The sequence below is a fragment of the Anoplolepis gracilipes genome, chromosome 12 (assembly GCF_047496725.1).
Source record: "Anoplolepis gracilipes chromosome 12, ASM4749672v1, whole genome shotgun sequence".
Taxonomy (NCBI): Eukaryota; Metazoa; Arthropoda; class Insecta; order Hymenoptera; family Formicidae; genus Anoplolepis; species Anoplolepis gracilipes.
Window position 1 is genome coordinate 11,617,883 of NC_132981.1, and position 26,216 is coordinate 11,644,098.

The following is a 26,216-nucleotide window of genomic DNA, read 5'->3' on the forward strand; positions in this document are numbered from 1 at the left end:
TGTTAAAATTAAATCACGCAATTACGCAAATCAATATTACACAAGCTAAAGATTAATACGTCGTATATAATTATATTAGTTGTTAATAATGCATAAAAAAAATGTATGTACACTAATAACAAGTTAATTTAATAGATCAGATTAAATTATGTTGTATAAAAATTGATGTATAATTTCCATCTTACAATTAGAGAGAGAGAGAGAGAGAGAGAGAGAGAGAGAGAGAGAGAGAGAGAGAGAGAGAGAGAGAGAGAGTTGCAACTCCCCTTTTTTCTCGGAGAATCAATTTCTGTAAATTATGTTTTGCAAAACATATTTGAAATATCGTCTACAAAACGTGACGTCAGATAGCTTGTGGAAAATGTGGCGAATCGCATAAGCGAGCGAGGAGGTCAGTCAGAGTGGTTTAGGCGAATCAGTAACCCGCGGTGTTGCGTTACTTGTTTACTGCCGGAGCAGCCGTTGCATTATTCAACAGCCGTCCATATTTATCAAGCTGATAGTCAAGTAGGGTGGCAACACGTACGAATAATACGTAAACGCGTAAGAAAAAGTAAACGATGGTTGGACCTTTACTAAGAGTTGCTTCCTATGGATGACTTTTCCTTTCTCCCCGTTGCAATTGGCTAAAAGCTTAGATATTACATTGTAAGAACAAGAAAATAAATGGTGACTTTTCCCCCCCCCCCCCCCAAGTCTTTTTGAATTATACACAGAATGTCATAACTAATAAAGAATCGAGGAAAGAAAGTGTTAATTTTTCAATCGATTTTTTAAAATCGATTTTCTTTCAAAGACAAAAATCTCTCTTACAAAACAATTTTAGTCCATTTGTCTTTTCAATTGAATATAGAATTTTATTACCACCCCTTATCAAATTTTACAAAACATCTTATATAAATGTTGTAAATCGATCGCATCGACGCGTATTCTTTTTGATTATTTCGAAAGATAGCTTGGAATTCTTCTTTACCGAAGATTTGCATCTTCTTTCGTAACTTGTATTAATTTTCAATATTATATATTGTATTTATACACCGTGCTAGAATAAAACCACGATTTTTGCAGACGGGAGAAATTGTAATTAGCAAAAGGCGGAAGCATTTGCACGCAAGCATTCCGAGTGAAGGCGGAAAGCCATTAAGGAATATTCCCACGTGTAGAGCGCACTTAATGAGCGATATAATTTATTGTGTCTAGTCCCGAGTAGTAGTTAATAGGGTCTGCGACCTACGACCCATTAACCGGAGGTCGATTGCGAGATATCGTTGGCAAACATCTGTCATATGTTATGCAGGGTAAGCCGCAGCGGAAAGTCAAATCCCATATTTTTCAAAATTGTGCAAAACTGTACAAGAATATCAAAGTTATTCGCTCCAAACATCCCTACACACACAAATATGTAAATAAAAAATATTTGGAACGTCATATTTGATTATTGAGAATTTAAAAAGAATCTTTTTTTTATTGCACTTGTACATATAAATTAAATTGCCTAATAAAGAATTAAGTTACGCAGACTTAAGCACATATTTTCATTATTTCTTTCAGTTGCATTTCATATTATTTCATAACTTTATTATGCATGTGTGTCAGATTGCGTACTGTAATATTTATTAGTTCTTAAAAGTAATGCTTTTAAATATTTATATAAGATGCCACATATACATGTAAATAACTCTTTCGCTTCTTCTCGATTACAAGTATAAAAAATGAGAATACAAAAAATGTACAAGATACTAATAATATAACGTAATGTAATCCTTCATAACTCCAAGTTAGCAGTCATTTCTCTGCTAACATACTTATATAACGAGAAAAAGAGAGAGATATGCTTATGGACAAGCATATTCTCAAATTTATAACTATAAGTGTTTTCATATGTGTGTATTCGCTAATTTTTATTTCTTGTTATTTTTATTATATTTGTAAACTAATTTGTTAATTCTTATTACCGAACAAAATTTTTTTAAATATTTCTACTAAATACACGTAATTTCACACACGATCGAGATTTTATATTTATTTAATTTAACTAGTCATGTGAAAAAGCCGACATAATTAAGATTTAGGACTTTCACAAATCTCTTATTTTTTTCTTTACATTTTTTTATATGTCTTTGAACATAATATTAATTATGCTAATTATCTATGAATTATATAAGAAATACAAAAAAGGGAGAATTATTGTATTGAATTTAATATCGTTATTTATTATATATAAATAAAGTCTAGAAGATTAAGTTTGAAATTTAAACAAATCCTATATAGCAAATTAAAAATTAAATTTTAATATCTTGAATATATTTAATATCTAAATTAATGTCATTTCTTTTAAAAGAGGAATTTTTTCCTCTTATACGTTTTTGAATTTTGATATTTCTAATCTTAAACACATTCTTATAAAACTCTTCGGAAATATTATTTAAAGTATTATTTTTATATATATTCAATTTAACACGCACTCGTTGTACTGCTTATCGTTAGAAATATAACAGCAGGCATTTGAAATAGATCGTTTCTCCCTTCTGTAGATTCAATCTCCTAATATTCTCGTAATTTCTCGGCGATTTTGGTAAAATTTTCTTTTCACCATAATGCGTTGATTTAAAGGGAGGAAAGAGAGTGTTATTACGTAAAACTATAAATCTGTACTCCACAACAGCTCTTGTTCCGACACACTGCACGCGTTATACCACCACTTCATTCCGTGACCTAGTCGAGCTGTTTAACTGACTGTACAAGCTTGACGTCGCTTACCCCCGACATTCCATTCTTCGTTCTTTATATCGATATAGGCGTCGTGTCGCGTTTCATCCTGTCCTATTCTATAGGAAGGCCGATCATGTCGGTTATAGGGACAGCAAAAATATTGCACGGTAGATGGGGGTGGAAGGGAACCAACGGTACTTCCAGAGAGGAACTGAACATTTTTCTAGCTCCCTTCCAACCCCTCTTTCCACGTCGGCAAGCACGCCCATCCCAATGGCGGGGGGTTTGCGCGCCTTGCAGAACTTGGTGGTGGGGAGTAGATGGAGGGTTGCGGTAGTGGTAGAGGTGGTGGCGGTCTCCGTGGCCAAGTCTGACCGATACGGCACCAGTACTACTGTCGCCACTATTACGAGCGCAGGTCATCACGGGACTCAGTCATGGACATACTGGGTATGTCCTATTCAAAGCCACGCTAACTAAACTACTTAGCTGCCTATCGATCTCGTCCGTTCGATATGCTCCGATTGTCGAAATTAAGCCGCTCCCTCGGAATTTTGCGAAAAATGTTCTATCGCGACCGCGTGCTTTAAACGCGAGTGTTGGTGGGACTGGTTCCGACCCTTTTTTAATCGTGAAACTTCGTCTGCATCAAAGGATTAAGGTATTATGGATGGACGGGGAAATATAAAAAAAAAAAAAAAAAAGGAAAAAATCATCGGAGATTGTGTGTTTCTCTTTTTCTCGTTTATCTCTTCGCGCGCAAACAAACTTTTTCATGCGTGTGCGTATATGTATGTCATATATATATATATATATATATATATATATATATATATATCACACACACCCACCCACACACACACCCACACACACACACACACACACACACATACACACACACATGTACGAAATATAGATTAAAATGTCTTTATATGTATTAGTGACTAGTCTGTCTTATAGATATGACAACAAGCGATGATAGCTAACCGCATGCGTCGTCGCATCGCAGTAAAAGAAAGAGGATAGGATATTTTTTTTTTTTTTTTTTAGTAAAAGAGCATCATGTAATCTATATTTGAAATACACATCTGCAACGAAGAATTATTGATGATTGGAAGGGAAAGAAAGTATGTATTTTATTAAAACTGCTTTTAAAGTTTGTCAAATTTCCAACACACTTTTTCCATATTTATGTAAAACTTGTATAAAACAAAATTAATACATATTTTTATTCGATAAATAAAATTAATGTCGGTACAGATTTTTTAATAAGATCATTCTCATGGCACAGAGTAAATGAAGAATAATTTAAATAAGGACATATTTCAATTTGGTAAAATAAATAATGCTCAACATGTCTAGGATGTGACAGATGCAATGTTATATAACGATAAGAAATATCTTGTATGCGTTTGTATTAAAAATATTAATGGATACAAAATACCAGTTTGAATAAAATATATACATGTGTATATAGAAAATAAAGCTATGTTCTGCAAACTGCGGTTATTCATCCGCGTCAGTCATATATTGTTGTTTTTGTGAAAACATTGATATATTACTTTTGCTTTTTTTATGAAAAAGAAAAAAATCACAGTTACAATCTAGTTTTTACAATTTTTCGACGAAAATGGATGTTAATTTTCTATGAAAGATAGATAGATAAACAGAGAGAGGGAGAGGGAGAAAAAAATGACAGCATATTTAGTTTTGAAATTTTTTTACGAGAATGGAGTCATCAACAATTTTTTTTCACCTTTTTGATATTGGTAAATTGTCATTTGATTTAATATCGAAATTCTAATATCTAACACATATAAATTGTTTTAAAAACCAAAAATAAAAAAAACAAAAAGATTTATGTACTTGTATAAGTGAATTTTATTTTTTATTATATTGAAACAATTATCTCATCTCTCGAAAAAGTTCAATATTACATTATATCCGTGTACTGAAAAAGAAGTATGAGTTTGCACAATTTTGGTTCGAGTTCTGCCAGTGACAAATATTTTTTTCATTAATTGTATATCATCAATTACGTATCAAGTTTTTATCAATAATAAATTTTCTTTTTAGAAATAAGAAAAAGAAAATTTCTTCCAGAAATTTTATTTTAGAAATTAATATTTATCTCTTGACTGATCGATGCTCTGATATATAATCATCAAGTATCTTTATATCTTTATATCTTTATATTCATTATTTCATCTTTATTAGTAAAACAGGCTATCGCGTCATCTCTATTGCAATTACAATCCGATTATTGATGGTGGAGATTGAAATTCCACTGTAACTCAATTTGTAATGAAAATCTTGAGTGTCGAGATCGTTTTCGAGATAATTCTCTTCTAGACACCGGAAGAATAATTGAATCTCACATCATCGACTTAGGAGCCCATCCGCTTCTAAATAAGCTCGGCCTCTCAAGCTCACCCCCTAATGAGTACAACCTGCTCTCGCATATTTTCTTTGTAACGATCGCATCGTTACTCGCATCTACTTTTTATTTTATGCAATCTCCAAATTAAAAAAAGAAGATAAGTTTATAGAAAACAAAAAGATAATATACAGAATAATATATAGAATTCAAATATGAAATTGATTAATGTTTTCATAAATTATTTTTATTTTTTTATGATTCAGAGATACCCAATTATTTATATCTAATTATTTGCGATGAAAACACTTTAGAAATTTCTATATATGACTTTACTTATTTGCAATTAAACCAAGGATATAATAAAAATAAAATTAAAAATTAAAAATAAGCAAAAAGAGAGAGAGGGGGGGGGGGGGGGAGAGAGAAGAATTAAAATAAAATCATCAATTAAAAGTATTCTTTTAAAAAGTCAAATCATCTGAATAATTTTAAGATTGTACGCTTTTGAAATGTCTCGAGTCTCCTCGATACTTAAAAATGTAGTAGGACAGATACATTCTGAACCATTCTATTCAAGGTACATAAATGAAACATCGAAGATGGAAATGTCGAAGCAAAAGGGCGACCGACTGCGACATGCGCTGTACGAACGCGAAACTAATATTCTTGCAAATGATCTTGTCCTTTAACTGAGCATCAACGTATCAATTTCCACGAGAAAGAACTTGTAGTTTGTTTAATAAGAATAATTTTTGTCGATGCGACAAAACATTTTTCGCATAAAGTGATATGTGTATATTATGTGTATTATGTTAAAGATTAACAATTAAACGAAATTGTTTTCATATTTAAGTTTCACATATAGAAAGATTTTAGAATATACAGAGTGGCCTGTAATTGGTGAAAAAACTAAATTTTTTGGAGTTAAAAAACTCTATTCTTCAGTTAATTTCAGACAGAGTTTACTTTAACAGAATTTTAATTTAAGGCTTAATTATAAAGATGTATAAAGATAAAAATTGGAAACTTGCAAAAAATGATGACGTCTCTCGATATTTTCGCTGAGGAAAAATCGACTCCAAATGATCTCAAGAATCTGCCATTAGCAGGTTTTTCACTCATTATAGGACACTCTGTGTATATATATGTATAGAGAGAGAGAGAGAGAGAGAAAGAGAGAGATTCCAACATTCAAAATTAATATTAAAAATAAAAGCTGTAAAATATTAACAATATCAATACATTAACATGTTATAAGCGATTAATATATTTAAATGTTTAAATAATCCATATTTAACTTTCTTTTTTTATCAATCCCGTATATTATTTATATTGATAAGACTTTACTATGCTAAAAAGAATAATACGTATTATATGATAATAACAATGTTTGTAAAAAAAAAAAAAAACATTGCTAATATAATCTTATTTGGCACTTCACATTGCAGCGTTTTCCATCTGCAAGAATTATTTAACATCGAATGCGACAGCATTCGTTCTTGCTTTCTATCTCAAACAGAAACTTTTCTATGCTACTTTCGTGTTCTTGGCTTTGTCTGCCAAGCGATAAAGTCCTCCTAAGAAAAGTAAGAGAAAGAAAGAGAAAAGAGACAGAGTCCGTTGTGAATTTATATTTCTGAACTCTCGAAGGAATCGTTTAGAGGTGGCGTGACTCTATTATTATAAATGTAGCTTAGCAACCCTATCGTGATCAAAACGTTTTTAACATAACAAGAAAAATTTTCCTAGTTATTTACATATAATATATATTTATGAAACTCAATTTGGCAAAATAATTTTAATTTTACGTCATTAATATACAATATACATATATATTATAAATATATTCTCGTATTAATTTTCTATCAATATTTTATGCTTTTGATACAAAATTTTCTATTATTTAAGAGAAATTTGATTTTGCGTTAATAATATGATTAAAAATAAATATTAATAACGCATAAACTTAATTTACATTACATAAATTTGACAGCTCAAGGATAGCTTCAAAGTCTAACAGATTTCATATAGTTTAGTGCGTTATTAATAAAAGAAAAACTAAACTTTTTTTTCTACATTTTCGATTTATTTTTAGACATTAAATTATTTGTTTCCTGTTCTGTTCCTTATTATATTTTCCTTCTGTACCAGTTACAGTCACTTAATTGTAATAATATGTGTCACAACAATTTTATAAAATTAGTATATAGGTAATATGAAAAAAGCAAGATCAAGAATATATAGAAATAAACTTACAGATATAAAAATAAACTTTAGTGATTTGTATATACGAAATGTCTTTAATCAATTTCGCGAGTAACTGCGTAAATATAAATAATAATATATCCTCTATATAAAAAATAATTTGTCGTTATTCTTTCGAACTAATTAAGAAGAGAGTATGTGGATGCAGGTATACGTATGTGTACAATACATGAAACTAACAATAAGAAGAGAAGTCGCGATCGTCCCAGGGAATCAATATATTACTAGCAGTCGTAAATAACGTTGACAAAACGTCTGATACCTTCCCACCCTTCTCTCGAAGTAGATAACACATGTGCATGTTGGCAATACTCGCGTTGTAAATTATTGCGTTTCTGGAAATCAAAGAAACTACATTCTCTTCTATATCTTTTCTGTTAACAAATATCAATAGTCAATAAAGAAGATATGTTGTTATATACCATAACATTTAATATAACTAACTATTTTTCAATTTTTCGTTTACAAAGCTGAATTTGATTCGTCAAATAAATAAATATACGTGTAATTAAATACCTCGATTGTATAATACAAATTTTCAAAATACTTCAATTTTTGAAATTCTTCAATTTTCAACTAAAATATTTTTTATGTGATATATTAATAATTTTAGACGATATTAATGTGAATTTATTGAAATATGACAGCGTGTATAATTTATGAAATTTGTTGGCACACACTCAAAAAAATGATCTTGCAACTTGAACAAAAATTTTCTAGGTGTAAAAAATTATATACTGTGATACTGCATATATTTTGCACTTAATCGATTTAAATGACAGAGACAGAATTTATATCTGTACTATTAGTGTAATTTAGACAGAAAATTTGCCTGCGATGCCTATCTTTAAGGCCTATTGTCAAGGACAATTATATTTGCCAATGGGATTTATATTTTCTAGAGGTATCGCTAGAATATTGCTGCTATAAATTCTATACGTGACAAATAATATTCTAACAGGTACAAAAAGTATCGATAAATTTTAATTGAGACATCTAGAAAAATCTATCTACATTAGCAAAATATTTTTTTGAGTGCATCCTTGTCAATATTATAAAATAAGATTATTATTATTAAAATACCACCGTATTTCTAAAACTAGATCTTAAAAAGATTTATATCAAGAATTATTGAGGATTATTGAAGGATATTTTTCATAGACGTTATACATGTGCCTCGCGTTATCTCTAAATAAAAAGCAATTGCGCGATGCAACGTATAAAATTGCTGAGCGAGTGTTCTTCGGTCTTTTTTCTTTTCGCTTATTCGACAAAGCAGTTCTTACATACTCAGCAATCTGCCGTGGTGTGATGGGATACCTCTTACAACAACGAGCCACGTATACAAATATCTGCACACGCGATCATACATGATTTGACAATACTAACAATAAGAGAGAAAAAGAGAAAGAGTTTGTGCATTCGTTCGTAGAAAAGATATATTTAATACAAATACAACTTATTCGTCGGAATAAGTTATTTAATTCAATAAAGTAAAACTCTTCCGTGCTTATATATTTATTCTGATAAAGTTTCTGTTGTTAAAAATAGCAATGCTTTCCGCGAACGCTATGCTTTTAGAATGTTTTTCTGTAGGAGTCAATATATTATATCTAGTGTTTAATAAAATGAGTCCAACAATTTAAATTCAAAAAAAGATATTAAAGAGAGAACGCTTTGAAAATCTATTATCAATGCAAATTTGTTTTTGACAGTGAAAAACAATCTCTGAAATAATTCAAATTAAGAATTAATGTTCGATTGGAAAACACGTAATCTATTATAATATATTATATATTATGCATTGTTTTCAACTCCGTTTCAGTAACACTTACAAATCGTAAGAAATAAAAGAACACATTTATAAGCTGACAAAAATGTTCATCGTATATGTAAATATCTATAAGTATAAATATGCTCTTTTGCTTTTCTTTATTTTCGTTAGACATTCCATTACAAATTTAATAAATGTTGTTAAATCGTTTATTTAAATAAATCGTTTTGTACAATTTAACAACGCAACGTTTTTCTCTCGTTTATGCCTTGTGAGTCAAGACAAAGGTTAAATAGTATACGCGCGATAACTGCACAAAAGCTGGTAGCCATTGAAATTCTCTTCTCCTTTTGCTTCTCGAGACAACCACAATCGGCTCACGAAGCATAGATATCGTAGCTTGAAGCAGGTTGTCGTGCGACTCGACAATTTCGCGAAGTAACTTCAAACGTGCGATGTGAGCTGCGATTTAACCGCGAGAGAAATTACGGGGAGAAATTACCTCTCCATTGTACAATCTAAAATGAGCTCGAATCAATTCACGCTACTACTATTAAAGAAATAATCATTAGAATTATATAATTCTGTGTTTCGCGTATGGAATACTAACCGTAACAAAATTAATATAAAAAAAAAAGACAAAAAAAACAAAAATAACAATAACAACGACTGTTAAACACAAGATATGAATACAAGCGAATACGATGAATTTTTCCAGATAATTCTAGAACATCAGCAAATGAGAGGAGCTCGTTTTGACCTTTATTTTAAATTATTATTAATCTAAACAGATTATTTCTACATAGCTTGATAAAAATTACAAGGAAATTATACCGTTCATTTTATGTCTGCTCGTATTTGATTTAAAAAAATTTTTCTTCTATTATATTGTTGAACTTATATACATATGTGTGTGTATTTAACCGTAATTTGGATTACACGATATATACATTTATATTAAATAAATAATGGAAATTAAGTTAAAATTTAATGACTACATTGTGTTTACATTCTTATAAAAATTCTTAAAAAAAATTTTTGGTTCCTCTGTTTATAATCATTTAAATGTGACTTCTTTAACATTTATTTAAGTATGTTTGACCATGATCATTAACTCTTAACGCCCGCGATAAATCTCTCTCACTAACATAAACGGAGAAATTCCACGTCAATATTGTAGTAAAAATTTTCTGCATCCCCGTTGATAAATTGTCGGGAAAAAATTTTGATGAAGGAAAAGCTAAAGTCTCAGTAGCAAGATTGGAATTTCAGAAGAGGAAAAGAGAGAAAGATAGAGAAAAGAGACGATACAGAAAAGACAGGGCAAGAAACGGGGGAGTGAGACAGAAAGAGAAAGAGAGAGAATCTCTGGATGATATTGGGAAGATTTACATACCGCACAAGACCGGAACAATCAACTTCTAACACGAGAACCCTCGCTCTCCTTCGCGACACTTTCACAACGGAAGAGAAGCACTGATCCGATCATCCTAACCCATACCAGAAATGAACAACCAAGTACTACCTCGAAAATCAATTTTCAAGAATCTTTGCTTATAGCCTCTCTTGCCAAATGATGCGAAACGAAAAAAGCTACTCTTATTTTAATTTCAGTAGTTAAAGACAGATAGACAGACAGACAGACAGATAGATAGATAGAGAGAAAGAGAGAGAGAGAGAGAGAGAGAGAGAGAGAGAGAGAGAGAGAGAGAGAGAGAGAGAGAGAGAGAGAGAGACGACGACTTGTAAATTAGTTTTAAAATAATTTAATTAATAAAAAAAAATATAAAATAATAAAAATAAAGATAAAAATAATAAAAATTAAACATCAAGAATCTGTTATAGTTTTAACTCTATTAAAATATTACTTTAACAGGTTAGAAAAGTTTCCTATAATTTTACCATGTTTGGAAACACGGACCTTTAAATAAAATATATAAATATATATATATAAATTATTAAATCTAATTAAAATTAATTGTAATTTTCGACACTTTCGATAATCGAGTCAAATCGAATCAAAATAACATATAAGTGATTAAAATATGAATCTGAATTAAAATATTAATTTAACAAATTGGAAAAGTTTCCTATAATTTTACCATGTTTGGAAATGTAGATCTTTAAATTAAAATATAAAATTTATAATATTAAATCTAATTAAAAATAATTGTAATTTTCGACACTTCCGATAATCAAATCAAATCAAATCGAATCAAAACAACATATTATGTTAAGTAATCGACGTTTACAATCGAACTCAATTGTATTGATAGAAGCAAATTCTGGCAATGCAGTCAATTACGCCAGAGTAGGTTAATCAAGACTACTTGATCTAAGCTCGTGATAAGCAGATGCTAGTTATGCTTACGAGTAGCATTACTAGCATAACTGGCTTACGAGTAAAACGTACAAATGTGTTAATGAATGAAAAGATTATTATATGTATATTCAATTGTTAACACAGTTAATTATACTCATACTTTTTATCGTTATTATAATTATTATGATGCTATTATTATAATAACGTAAGTTACAACTAAATATATTGCATTTTTATTATACCAAACATTGTGTCCCGTTGGCAAAAAACACAAAAGAGATAATTACTTATATAATATTTTTATTTAATAAAGAAAATTAATTGTGGTCATTTTCAAAGCAGTGTCCTTCCAAATAACATTGCAGATTGCAGATGATACTATCACTGTTCCAAAAATTTTATACATTATTCTTCTTCTTTTTTATAACTTTTGTAATAACGTATCTTTGTATTGTTAAAAACAAAAAAAAAACAATAGATCAAAATAGATATTAAAAAAATGTTAAATTGTTCTCCTTATTTAATAAAGTAATATTGACGAAAAAAATATACTCTCATAAAAGTTTTATCGCATTTTATACACAGAAATGAAAATCTCACAAAAAGTTGTGAAAATGAAATGCATAAAACAACTTTGGCCTATTTTCACTAACACTTTCACAATATCCTATAATTAAAATATATTGAAAAATTCTGAGTAGCATATATAATATATTTCTTTTTCTCCTTCCCTCTTAAAATTGCAACTTTTCACGCTTGAAAATCTCGAGAGAGACAATACGAATTTGCACCAATATAATCGTGTGAATGGGCACGGATCCGGATTCAGACAGATTTGCATGCAAATCGGATCCCGCGAAAGGTAAAATCTGGAACCGGTCTTTTTTTGAGACTGCGGCCGATTTCGCGAATTATTTCGACGCACCGGGATTGATACTATTCTGTTCTCTTTCTGTCACAATGTGCAATCCCGACAGAGAAACGGGAGAATCGAAAAGGATGGAGTAGCGTTGTAGATTGATCCGCTGGGCAAATTGTCCAAACGTTTTTGCGTTCATGCATAAAACATGGCATCCATTGTTGAATGATAATGCAAATAGACACCGGACTCGGTGTATGAAGAATTAATAGCGCTTTAAAATGTGTATTCAATATTTTACTCCGGACTCAATTATTTTGAAATTTCTCAAGAAACAAAGAGTGCGCAATCATTGTCGAAAATAAAATGTTTTCGATCAAATGTTAAAAGCATATTTAAAATTAAGAGAAAAAAAAAAAAAAAATACGTCTCAACTTTTAAACTACATATTCCAATATTTACAATATTTAAAATGCAGAGCATTTGCAATTGTAAAATTTTATTACGCGCTCAAAAAATATATAGACAATTCCTCTATAAAGTTTGATAAAAATATTAAACCTGGTATAGAATGATACCAGACAATTCCAGTTGTTTACTTTGCACATGCATTACTTGCACGCTAGACATATTATAAAACCGCATCTATACTGCATCTAACCTACGAAACGGTTGCACGAAAGATGTCAACAAACGAGAATACTTACATACGTCGTTGCGAAAGCGTGCACCACGAAACATTATGCATCTGTGTCAAGGAAAGTATTTTTTTTTTCAACATTCAAAGTTGATCGATATTTTACCGTCAATATAGGTACCTTGTTAATTTAATTAAGATAACTGGAAATTAAAAAAAAACCACGATGAAATATTTCTCTCTCTCTCTTTTTCGCGCGTTGTATATAAATTATATGTATATAAAAAATTACAAAAATTTTTCTATGATTGTTACGCATTTTATAAATTATTCTGAAATTTTGTAAAATGTACGAAATACATTTTATATTAAATCTTCTCGATGCAGTATTGATCTAATATAATAAATAAGCTCGAGAAGTAATTTAATGACATCATGATAAATAAAAGACACGGTTGATACGAGAGCATTATACTTATTATCATATCATGAACAAAAAAACGCGGTTATAAAAGGATATGAATAAATATTAGAATTTTATCGATTAAAGAAAACATATTTTCCCCAGAAATGATTTCGTCAAATTGATTTTACCTTTATTGTGATTTGTCAATCGGGAAAGCTTTCCGACGGAATTGAACAAAGTGTTCGAATGTATAATAACAGAAATATATTTTAAAATGTCAGTTGTACACATTTACATATATATGTTTATGTCTATCCCATTAGTTTGTTTTATCTTGTAAAATAAATGATAATTTTTGTAAATATATTTATAACATTATCGCGAGAAAAACAATAGATGCGTTCATTATTAGTCGTGACTAATTTTTACGTAGTGAGTCGTGAGCACGACTATGTATTATTAAATAGTCATTTAGAATTATGGTTAATAGAGTTGTAAATTTCTAAATCTTATATTAGTTTCTAGACTATACAAGATTTCTTTTACTTTATATTATATATTCAGATTTCACTGACAATAATATAAACATTTGTATGATATAATTTGATTTATACATATGATAATACATGTAACAATTATTTTTATAACGTTGAAAAAGACAAAGTTTAACTTTACGCATATCTCATCGCGGCGATTAAATATTAATTTTAATTGTAAAATAAAAATTGTTAAAAAGTCAGTTCTTATCATGTTGTCATTATTATGATCGATCATATACATGGGATACTTGATATAGAATTTCGTGCTCGTTATCTTCTCGCTCGAGAAGGACATTTATATGCAAACGGATAATCCGTCCGTTTCAGACGGTTGTTAATTTTCTTTTTCTCTTTTACTCAAGCGAGTGATGAAATAGCCAATACGTTCGTGGTCCAACGAGAAATGCGGACGAGGTGACTGTATCTATACGACAATTCGTTTGAAATCTCGCAGTAAACTCGTTTCCTCAACATCTGCACAGTGGTGATTGGATGGCGGATTGTTCGATGAAACGGTGTTAGTATCCAACTCGGGTGGGCGAATGAAATGAAGCGGGTTAGGAGGATAGAAAAGGACTGAGACTTTCTCTTTCACGACTTGTCCGCCCTGAAATGAAATGATTTTGTTCTTATAAAGGTCAATTAAAATACAGATTTTATCCAGTTAAGCTTCAAATAAAGGTACTTGGCATGCATCGCGACTGAAGCGCGTGCGATATACAAGTAAAATTACATCTCTTCAAAAAGGATAAAATTTTAACGTAAAATTGCGATATCGATAAATACAAATGACATTATATATATCGACGAATAAAATCCAACATAATATTTGGTTTATCCAAATAAACAAGAGAAGTATTTTTCCTGGCGGATCTGCATGACATTGCACCGACATTGCACCGACATTGCATCTGCTTATCGCAAACGCTCGATATTTTCTATAGAGGTCCCGCATAATGCGGAGTATTTGTTTATCGCTCGCAAGCGACGTTTTAATTTCCCGGTCATTTGTAATAGAGATCGTTACGAATTTGTGCTGCGAGATGCAGATTCAATTAAATACCAATGACGATGCCGAGCAGAGCAGCGAATGTTCGTGACACTGGGCCGCAGGTGTTTCCAACGACCAGTTTCCGTGTTCGGAAATGGTATTTACTACTAGCGATTGGTTGGAAAATTCACTCGGACGCGCGTTACATGGGACGCGCGTTTCGTACAATCGCCATCGTACTTCTATTATTGATTATTCCGACCTTACTTTAGGAGGAGCCGCGCTACAATTCCTGATAATGTACACTTACACGTTTTCTCAATTAATGTGTGCTTTCGTACATTAGCTGAAAAACAAAATTTAGCAAAGATTCTATTCGAATTTATGTGAAATACGTATGTCAGGAAGAGGTAACTTTTTTTTTTTTTTTTTTTTTTTATATCATAAATCTTATATATCTTAGAAACGAGATAAAACAGTTCTCTGATAGCAAGCTGCTATTCTGGCAAATTGGAATTTGCATTCACGTTGCATAGATTTCAGAGTGGTAGAGCTTCAGTTTGGAAAAACTTACTATATGGAAACATTTGATTTCAATGTAACGTGTGTAAATTGTGTTTCACTCATATCGATGTGACATATTGCATATAAGAATATATAAGAATATATAAAAATTTACAAGGTCATTTTAAACTTTACCTATAGTTTTAAAACGCGTGCGCGCATACGCACAACAATATTCTACTCAATTTATAAACTTAGAAAATAATACTTGCATATTGATAGTTGTTTATAATCCTTTAATATGGTAGCTGTAACTAAGATGCCAGACTCAGAGAAGACACGCAGAAGTATCAACACACCATTATTTCCCGCCAGAAACACGGTATGCTCGTTGGTAGTTATACGATGTTGTCGTAACATTAACCCTTATAGGATTACGGTTTACAATATATATGTATATAATACTACGTAGTTTAACACTACCAAGTTTCTAGACAAAACGATTTATTTGAATACAAGCCTGTTTAAATTAATGTTATCTCTTTAAACTACAATCCTTCTTTCTTTATATAGGCTTATACATTCAGTTACATTTTCTTACAATTCACTTTTTAAATTATAATTATTTTTTTCCACTAAAAAATGCTTATACAATTTAAAAACTATATATAGAATCTTTTTTTTTTTTATAAACGCGTCTTCATAAAATATCTTTCAACATTTTTAAAAAGTTTATCACAGCATCTTTTGACAAAAAAATTTGATGAAGTAAGAATATATATATATATATATAATTATACAAAACGTTTTAAAGTGCAGTCGCATATTTTAACACATTTTCAGTGTTGACAAATGTGGAGAAAAAATGTTCATGTTTACAATTCCAGATATTTCATGTTAATCATAAAGTTGTTAAAATAATCTGACGTAATGAAACATTAAGAAAAAGTATGAAATTCGTAAAAATTTGGTGTCGTCTATTGTGATAAAATGATCTGTACATTACCTCTAGCCAGCAACGTCATGAAATTCCTCTGGATAACCACCGGAGAATTTCATTTTGTCAAATAAAACTTGTCCGTGGACAGTTTTGCCGTGGACATAGGAGTGAGTAGAAAAAAACCGCAGGAATTCCGTTATTAATCTTTTTCAGAGACACGGAACGTGTTTTACGCGCAATTTTCAAATATGCTGAGTATTTTCGTCAGCTTAGCAAAATTCTAAAAATATCCAAATTTAACACTTTCTATTCGTAACGTTTTTTCTTCCTTTATTTGTGAGTTAAACTTTTGCAAAATTATAAAGTCCATAAAAAAAATATTAAATTTAATTTTTTGTACTATTATAACAACATGTGTTTTAAAGTTGATAACGGTCTCAAAAGTGTTGTGAAGTCGACCGTAGATGTTTACGAATTCATAATGTTTCCTTTGGATAATATTTTCATTTGACTTTAGAATTTATTCTCTTGAAAAACTTGAAGGGATAAACTTTGTTTTCGAGACTCTCTCTCTCTCTGCTAAACCGAGACTGTGTTTTCGAAGCTTCTGTACTAAACGCAAAACTTTTTCATCCTCGAACTTACTTTTTAACGTGATTAGATTTGCCCCGGAAATGTAACTTTTTTTTATAAATGCGAATGCAGAATTCTTTCGAGCCTCTTCAAATTTCAAGAGCGATCTAATTACCTTTTTAATTATAATCTTTTCATTAAAATTGAAATATCAACTATTGGTCGATATTACCAATTGTCGGTGCATTTTTTATAATAAATTGAAATTCGTACTACAAATATTCCTTTAGTTTGTTTTAGTTATATATTTCCAACATAATTTTTATACTTTTAAATTTTTCAAATGTGTGCTATTTAACTAACCACATTATTTCACTTTCATCTATAATTTAATTTACTTTTCTCCAATATATTTTTTACTTAAGTATAATATTAAAGTTTTATATTTGTTAATAAATATTTTCAATCAAAGAAGATTATATAAAATAAAACAAAAGCCTTTATTAATGCTAACGAAAAAAAACGTGTAATTTTCTACGACTTGCATAAATTATATAAATCCGGGATATTGTGCGGCTTGTATGTGTGAAATGTGTAATACCCTGTTGCAAATCAATAATTACTAATTAATTTATATTATTCGATCAACGTTGTCGGTCATCTATTATTTATCGTTACTACGGTGTTATGTATGCAGTTGTTAATTATTCTATCTGTGTATTTCATCAAATATTGTCTAAAGTACATATATTGTAGTTCCGTTTATGCCACTTTAAAGTCAGAGTTTAGTTGGGGATGAGTAAAGAACAAACAAAATTAAAGTGGAAAGATAGATCGGACTTCAAAGTATCTTTGCAACTCGTGAAAAGTAGCGCAAATACATGTGAGCACCAAGAGACAAAGAGGATAGAAGAGAAAGAGAAAAAGATGAATTAATCTTCTCCAAGTGCGAAGATTCCGCCGCATCATTCTCCCTTACTTTCGAAATTTTACTCTTTCCTTTGTCTATAACGTTTGCAATAACGTAACCAATTTCGTCAGTCGAAAGTGACTGAACGGCCTTTTATTAAGAAAACATTTACATAAAAAGCAAAAATTCTCGATTTTTTTTAAATTTGACATTTGTTTAAAACATATATTTGTGCAACAAACACGTGGTTTTTTTCTGTTAATCTCATAATAGTTCGAAATGTGACAAAACACTTGATCAATCTCTCATCTTTATCAATCATTCTTCACTGTATTTTGCATATAAAAATTTCGTTTCGATAGTACGCTTAAATAAGTATATGTTCTCTCTTTTTCTTCTCTCCTCTAATTACTTATTTAATTAGTTAATAAACAAAATAAATAATTAATAAACAATGCTCTTTATGTTTGTCGTGAAGATTAAATCAATTAATATTTACCAAAATTTTTAAAAATTATTTAGGATTTTAGAGATTTAATCAATTTTTCGAGTACTAGAAAAAATTAATTTTTAAATATAAGGGTATCAGCATCACTGACACTAGGTAGTCTCTTTCAATCCCGGTTGCAAATTTTCCATTTAGAGGCCATAGACATTTATTGTGTCTTTATAATAAATCAAATTATACCTAGATATCGCCGATCTAACAAGAAGCCTCCAAAAACCGAATTACCGGCTTGAAAATTTTTTAAAATCCGTTACTGTCCGTTGCTTTTTATTATTATGATAGCATAATTGTGATACATCTTGAAGAAAGACTTTGTATGTAAATCAATGCCTTTTTTTTTTTGTATTTTATAGGAGCAGTAGGCGGGGAAGGCGGTGACGAGGATGACAAGGAGAAGGAAGAAGAAGCCGAGAGAGAGAGGCAGGAGGCTATTAGGGAGGCCGAGGAGCGAAGAAAGGAGAAACATCGCAAAATGGAAGAAGAACGGGAGAAGATGCGACAAGAGATCAGAGACAAGGTTAACAATGACAATATATTGTAGTATTTTCGATAATCGCTCTACAGAAGAGAGTCATTAAGTGTAATTTTTATGAGCTCACGTTTGATTAATCATGATAGAAATGTATTTCTTTATTTATCGTAAATATCTAATTTATTAATAGACATACATAAAGATGAATATTGTACCTAATTACTTTTCAGTCCAACATTTTTTCAAGAGAAAGTCTTAAAGTAAAAACAAAGATCCATCAACATATGTTTATATTATATATATATATATATATATATATATATATATATATATATATATATATTTGGTGTTTTGTTTACTTTTGCATTAACCTCTGAGATATTTTTTAATCAATTACAACTTGCGATAAATTTTCGTTCTATTTAATTCATGATTTTTGTAACCACACACACACCTATCTAAGATTATTCATTCTCTTCAATTGAAAATGCTACAGAAATATATTATAATTCTGAATTCTTCATTACATTTAAGATTTTATCCATAAATAAATTTTCCTAATAATGTATACAAGGGATGGCTTAGAAAACATAGTAAAAAATCACTTTTTTTTCACGTTTCCTGACCAATTCTGTATGCACGTATGCTGTTATAAACAACGTGTGTATGTGTAATTTATATATACAATTTTACGAGATGGTATGCAAAAGTTTTCAGAATTGTATCGAATATTGCTTGTAGTTCAAACATAGTTTTGTCATTAGCATTATTCGAAAACTTTATATCTTCCATCTACAAGTGAATTTGATTTCCCTATTTTATAAATATTAGAGCGCAAATCTAAATATTGCCATATGTTTTTCCGCGTATTCCACAAGAGTCCTCGATTTCATCTGGGTCATGTCAGCCTCGTTGACTCTGTCCTGACAGAACAATACATCAAGATTGATAATAGCGCGATCCAGCGTGCATTCTACATTTCTCTCTCTCTCTCTCTCTCTCTCTTTCTCTCTTCTCGTCCCTTTCCTCTATTTCCTCTTTTCATCCTCACGTTTGTTTCCCGCAAAACTGGTGAATGCGTTGGAAGTTTTTGCAAAATACCGCGTTGGCGTACATTGTTCTATCCCATCTGATCAATGCCTCGACAGATTTTATTTTCTAAGTGATTCATCCCGATTGCTTTGTCCTCTAGAAAAATGTCAAGTGGAGCAACTGATATCTCGAATCAGCTATAATAAAAATTCAAAAATTAATAACAATTCTTCGTATTTATTAATGATTTTATATTAATATTAAATTTGAAAAATACATAAAGTATTTTCTTCTTACTCTATGTGTTGCTGCACTCTTATTTATAAAAAAAAAAGATCCTAAAAATTATAAAAAAAAAAAAAAAAAAAAAAAAAAAAAATAGAAAGTTTATTAATTTTCCTTCACTGACATTTGTCCAATCAGGTTGGTGACGTTGAACTTTGCGTGACGTTTATTGGAGTGGAAACGCGATTATCTCGCACGTAAACAGGAAATGATATCGTTGAAGGTACTAAACGCGTAATTCGACGTTGTCGGATGCAGTTTAATGATTTGTGTACGTGCACGCGTGCATGTATATGTATATGTATGTGTGGGCCATACTGACCGCATTGCTGCAGTTGTAATTCTACATGCGGAAATGGTCGCCGAGTGGTCAAATGTTGTAACTATTATCGCAGCATTATAACGAACACTGAATATAGAGGCTATCTTGGATTAACTAGAGCACTAAATTGACAATATGTGTATGCTTCAACAAAATTAGATTTAATGATTCAAGAATTAGAATTCTAAATCTCTGTTTCTCTCATTCTCTGTCTGTCTGTCTGTCTGTCTGTCTGTCTCTGTCTGTCTGTCTCTCTCTCTCTCTCTCTCTCTCTCTCTCCACCCCTCGCCACTTTCTTCCTTCCTTTCTCTCTTTCTTTCTGAAATGTAGCATCACAAATCATTGAAATTGAAGTACACCACAAAATGTGGAAAAAATTTAAAGCTTTAGAGAAATGAAAACATTTAAGTCGATAATATTTCGGGATTGAAAATTCGATTTAGTGAAATTTGTTGCTTAGTTAAAGAAAAATTTTAAAGAAGCTATTAAATTGTAAAATGGTACTCGCGTAAAAAGTCCAGTTGAAAGTTGGAGTTACAAATGTAATAACGAAGAAATCGAGTTTCAACAGTTTCATTATTCCGCGAAATCTGGATAAGAAACGACGATATTCCTCAGGTTTTTCATCCTTCTACAATTTCATACGTAAAGCAAGAAGATTTGGACAGAATATAATTAACACTAATGGCTGGTTCATCATAAGCGAAAGAACTGCCTTGAAATTCTTTTTCTCGTCAGTAGAAACGTGATTCTTTGAAAACGAGCAGAAAAATTGAGACGCGAGAGCCGTGATCTCTCGTGAGAATAGAGCATATACTATTTCTGTGTGGTAGTGGAAGAGGCTTTCGCATGGTAATCGCATTGGGTCAGATCAAATCCGATTTCCTATCTCGACTAATGAACGAAGTGGGACTTTGTTATAGAAAAGTCCCTGTGCAATTTAAAAATATTCTTTGTTACTTTATTTAGAAACTAATCTTGAGAACTCGTCATACAAGGAGTAACAACAGTTTAACTGTGCGCATATGTATTTTATATATACATTTTTATATATCGATTTTTTTTTCATTATTTTATATTTATTATATTTATTATATATTGCATTATATGTATATGTAATATTTTATATACATATATGGTATTGTATTAGTGTAATAATACATGTACCAAGGCACACACACAAAGTTGCGTACCGGTATAAACTAAATCCGATTAAGATTCAGATAGAGGGGCATTTATATCCGTGATGTGTATTGTTATACATTTATACTGACGTCAAACTGATAAATGGTAATCAGTTTGTAAAATTTTTCAAAAATAAAATTATTCAAAAATAATTAGTCGGGTAAAGTGAGTAAATCCTTAAAAAAGTACATTAAAAGAAGCATCGAATACATATACAATATATATTTTCATTACATTGAAGATAATTGAAATATTTAATTTATTATAAATATAATCAGTAAACGAATATTCCTACAAAAAAAATCCCTGAAAAAAAAAGAACCTGAGATAAAAGTAAGGAAATCAAGAAAGATTGTGAAAAAGATCATCGTGAATTTAGTAGAATCATCGATTAAAATCATCATTCTATGCAAAAAGCATATACATATTCTCAATTATAACCGTGTTATAATTGAGAAAAATTACTTTAAAACTCAAATATTGGTTAATGCAAAATAGATGAAAAAGAGAAAGAGAGACAGAGAGATTTCTAGAAAATACATCTGAAATTTCACTTATCGACTTAATATCGCTCGTGTTTCGCTACTCTAAAAAATATTACCCGATATTACACGTGACACTTTATTTCCGCCTTCTCTCCCGTTCTTCAATCATTCTGCTCTTAGTCTTTGGTGGTATATTGACGAAAAATTGCTGAAGAAACGACATTATTACACATTGTCGTGATAAATTCTCCTCCCGATATCATCGTTCTTGTCGTATTGTACAGTATTGTACTCTGTTATATATATATATATATATATATATGTGTGTACTTTATCGTATCGTTGTATCGTTTCCTATCTACAGCTTCTTCTCCATTCTTCAATAATTTCTTTCACGTTTTTTCTCTTTCGATAATATTATTAGTAAATATTCATATAAATTTTAATTAGAAAGTATAATTAAATTATAAAAATTAGATTAATATTAATAATGACAATGAATAACGTTAATTGCAACACATCGCAATAAACGTCTAGATGATTGACCATTTCTATTAAATACCTTAGTAAATGATCTTCGAGGGAAAAGGCGTCGAACGAGACAACGGAGGTGAGAAGAAAAAGAGACTACGAGGAAGCGAAATAGGAAGAGAGAAGATTGAACTTAACTGGGGTCAAATTGACTCTAGTAGGGAGTCCCTGCATTCAATATGGCGACTTCCTAATAGAGTCAGGCTGACTCCTTTTAAGACGTTCACCAGACGAGGAACTGTCTCGCGGAAGTACTTAAGAGCGTGCGCTTAAATGAAGTTAAGACTATTTAATTTACAAAGCGTTAGTTAATTTAATGATACTGAGATGAAAGTGTCGCGAGCGATCCACATATACAGGTTTATGGAAAACAGTACTGCATTGAAGGTGTCGTTCCTGTGATAGGACTGATTGAGTCTGTCACGTGATTTTAATTATAATTAGTATAAATTATATCAAAGATAAAACCTTTTAAAATTTATATCATCTATATAATCAAAGAAAGTATCTTTTATGGAATGTGATACTTTAATAATTAATTTTCTATATTCGCAAATGAAAAATCTAATTATTATGAAAATAGATGCTGAAGAAGAGGATCAACTGCATGTATCGCGATATATGCGTTCTTTAAAGCCTTCTATAATTCCAAATCCCGACAAAGATCTCAGATTCCAATTTTCCTGTCACGGCGATAAAATGACACCGTATCAAATATATACTGTCTATTTATAGCATCGACAAAATTTATGATGCACACAGGGAACGTCGACTATCATAATTTCTTTTTCCAACTTTTATTTTGTCTACTAATATGGTACAAAACTAATAAATATGTACAAATTAATAAATTAAACAATAACTAATATATGTTTTTATACGATATATAAATAAATAAATACACACAAACATCGTGTGTGTGTCTGTGTATTCGAAAAAATTTTTATTTTAAAATTTCAGTTTAATTGCTTCTAGTTATTTTAGATACTATCTAATTTTGCTATAAATATCAATTGTTAAAATTTTCAAATATAAAATTATTCAAATTTAAAGAATTTTGTAAAACATATAAAAAATTATTTATTTAAAGGTTATCTATTTATTAACAGAAGAGAGAACGTTTTCTTTTTTTTTTTTTTTTTTTACGCGATCAAATAGTTGTATAAGAAAGGACACAAACCCCCAAAAAATGTCGCAGTGCGACTTACTTTGCGGACTTGATGAAAAAGTACTATATAATGCTGTTGAAATAATCGAGCAATGTGAAACAATTTATTTATCATCACCAATAGTTGTTAATTATTGTACGTCTGTGATTAAAATTTTTACACAACATTTTATATTGTATTGACAATGGACGACAGTCATAATTGTTGAGGGACGATATCGTTTCTTGAAAAATAAAAATTATTCATGTATATATGTCTGCGTGTACACGCATGTTTAAAAAAAAGCTCTACGATAAGTAGAGCTCCCTTCTTCCAATATAATATTTTGAAGAGTCCATTCAATTGCAATATTTACAAGTGCACAGTGATTTTTGATTATGTAATTGTCGAGATTTTTCCTTTAATTCTAATTGTCCGATTTATTTGAAAATAATTTGTGTAAAGATATGTCAGTTAGAAACGCCGTATGATAAATCACTAAATCCAGGGTATAATAGTCTCATAATTTCGAACATGAATGGACAGAAGTGCAGACATAGATGCAGCAGAATGCACGGACATGTCGCATATGTGCTTTTGGGAAACATTAATTAACGTCAAGATCAGAATATCAGATTTGACGTTGCCGTGAGAAACAGTGCTCGTTTATCCTTGCTGTCTCCTCGACACAGTGCCCCCCCCCCCACACACACACACACATACATATATATATATATATATATATATATATATATATATATATATATATTGAAAAATTAAGAATTAAATAAAAGTAAGCCTTTGGGATCTAATATATGATTGAGCAACTAAAATCGTACAATCAATTGTGTAACCAAAATAGAAGTCGCGCCTACATGTATACATATTCGAGTAATGTTTCCATTTTTACAAACATTATTACAATATATCGAATTAATTAAAATACCGATCAAGATGTCAGTCAAAAATTTTTTTTCAACAAGCTTTTAACAAATATTAGTAACATACATACATACATATATATATATTAAATATTGCATATTGGTTGTAAATAGTGTTACCTGTCTTTTTAATTCGTAAATAATACAGTTATATACAGTGAATATAACATAATTTATTTTTTTCACTCACTTGGAGAAAACAAAGGCATTTAGGTAATTGATTGTGCATTATCACCCATTGCAAAACAAATCATTTATTGAAAGGCACTGATAATTAATGAGGTCTTGGTCAGTGGTATAACACGATGCGCGTATTTCACAGATAATGGTAATACCTATATACACACATATATATAAAGCACATATACAGGCAGTGCTATGGCAGTACATACTTGTACGACTAATATCACGTCCGGTTTGCATCGTAATCGAGCTTATTGTTTGTCGTCAGAATACAAAGTGCTAATAATTTATGTATATGTATATGTATATAATATGTGAGCATAGCAGTGTCTATTGTATAAATAGTATATATATCAGATGTAGAAGAGAGAAATATATATAAAACTTATTTTATTTATTAAAATAAAAAATAACATAAATTATTATCACATATTCATTATGTATATAAAATTTAATATGTATAATAAAATAATATATAAAGCGTGTAAAATAGAAAATTATTGTAATTTTAATAATAAATTAAAAATTGTAATAACGCTACACTAAGGACAATAAGGTCCAAAAGACCACATCACGATTATTGCTATAAGAATAAAGAAAGTACGTTATACTATTCGTAAGTAAGAAAATAATCAGAGATCCCGACTGAAATAACATTTCAGTTTCGTTTCAGCCCAATAAGACATAATTAATAGTTCGATTTTGTTGCAGTTTTTTGGCCAGCAAAAAAAAAAACCGAAACCGTTTAAAATTACGATTGTTACGATTATTATTTCAAAAATATCTTTTTTAGTTCCTGTTTTTATATTAAATTATATAATTTTTTTCATATATGCAAAAATGTACTTTTATTCTTTTTACAGAAAAATAATGAATTTGCGAAATTTTTTTTTTCTTCCTATTTACGTATAATATATGTATATATTAAATTACTAAAGTCCACATAAAAGAGATATCATAGAATATAGTGAGAGAATAACGTTTTTTTTTTATTTTGTTTTATTTTTTAAGTTTGTTTATTGATTCTTGACATTTTAAACTTATCTAAATCTTGTAACACAAATAATACTATAATACTACTATAAACTACCTGAAATTATCAAATACTTAAACGTATTTAACGCCGATTAAAATTTTATTATCTTGTTTCATATTATTTGTTTTTTTGGTTTACAGTATAACATAAAGAAACGAGAAGAGATACAGGAGATGCCTCAAGAAGAACCTAATCCTTTGATGCGAAAGAAGAAAACGCCAGAAGAATTGGCGGCGGAGGCCGAGGCTGAAGATGAAGACGAATTCACCAGTATG

General features: G+C 30.1%; 1 protein-coding gene and 1 long non-coding RNA gene across 5 annotated transcripts in view; one reads left to right on the top strand and one right to left on the bottom strand.

The window, feature by feature from the left end:
• LOC140671617 (uncharacterized) overlaps nucleotides 1–26,216 on the bottom strand; it is a 156,171-nt gene that overhangs the window by 95,804 nt on the left and 34,151 nt on the right. The gene's annotated exons all lie outside the window — the stretch shown is intronic.
• Nucleotides 1–26,216, top strand: part of Cpx (synaptic transmission protein complexin) — a 138,578-nt gene that overhangs the window by 92,398 nt on the left and 19,964 nt on the right. The window contains exons 1-3 of one of the 4 annotated variants that reach the window (XM_072903058.1): nucleotides 2,492–3,162; nucleotides 18,675–18,838; nucleotides 26,082–26,211. In XM_072903058.1, coding sequence (XP_072759159.1) covers nucleotides 3,150–3,162; nucleotides 18,675–18,838; nucleotides 26,082–26,211 — 307 coding nt within the window. In that variant the 5' untranslated portion in view covers nucleotides 2,492–3,149. The other 3 variants (XM_072903059.1, XM_072903060.1, XM_072903057.1) reach the window with 3 other exon arrangements.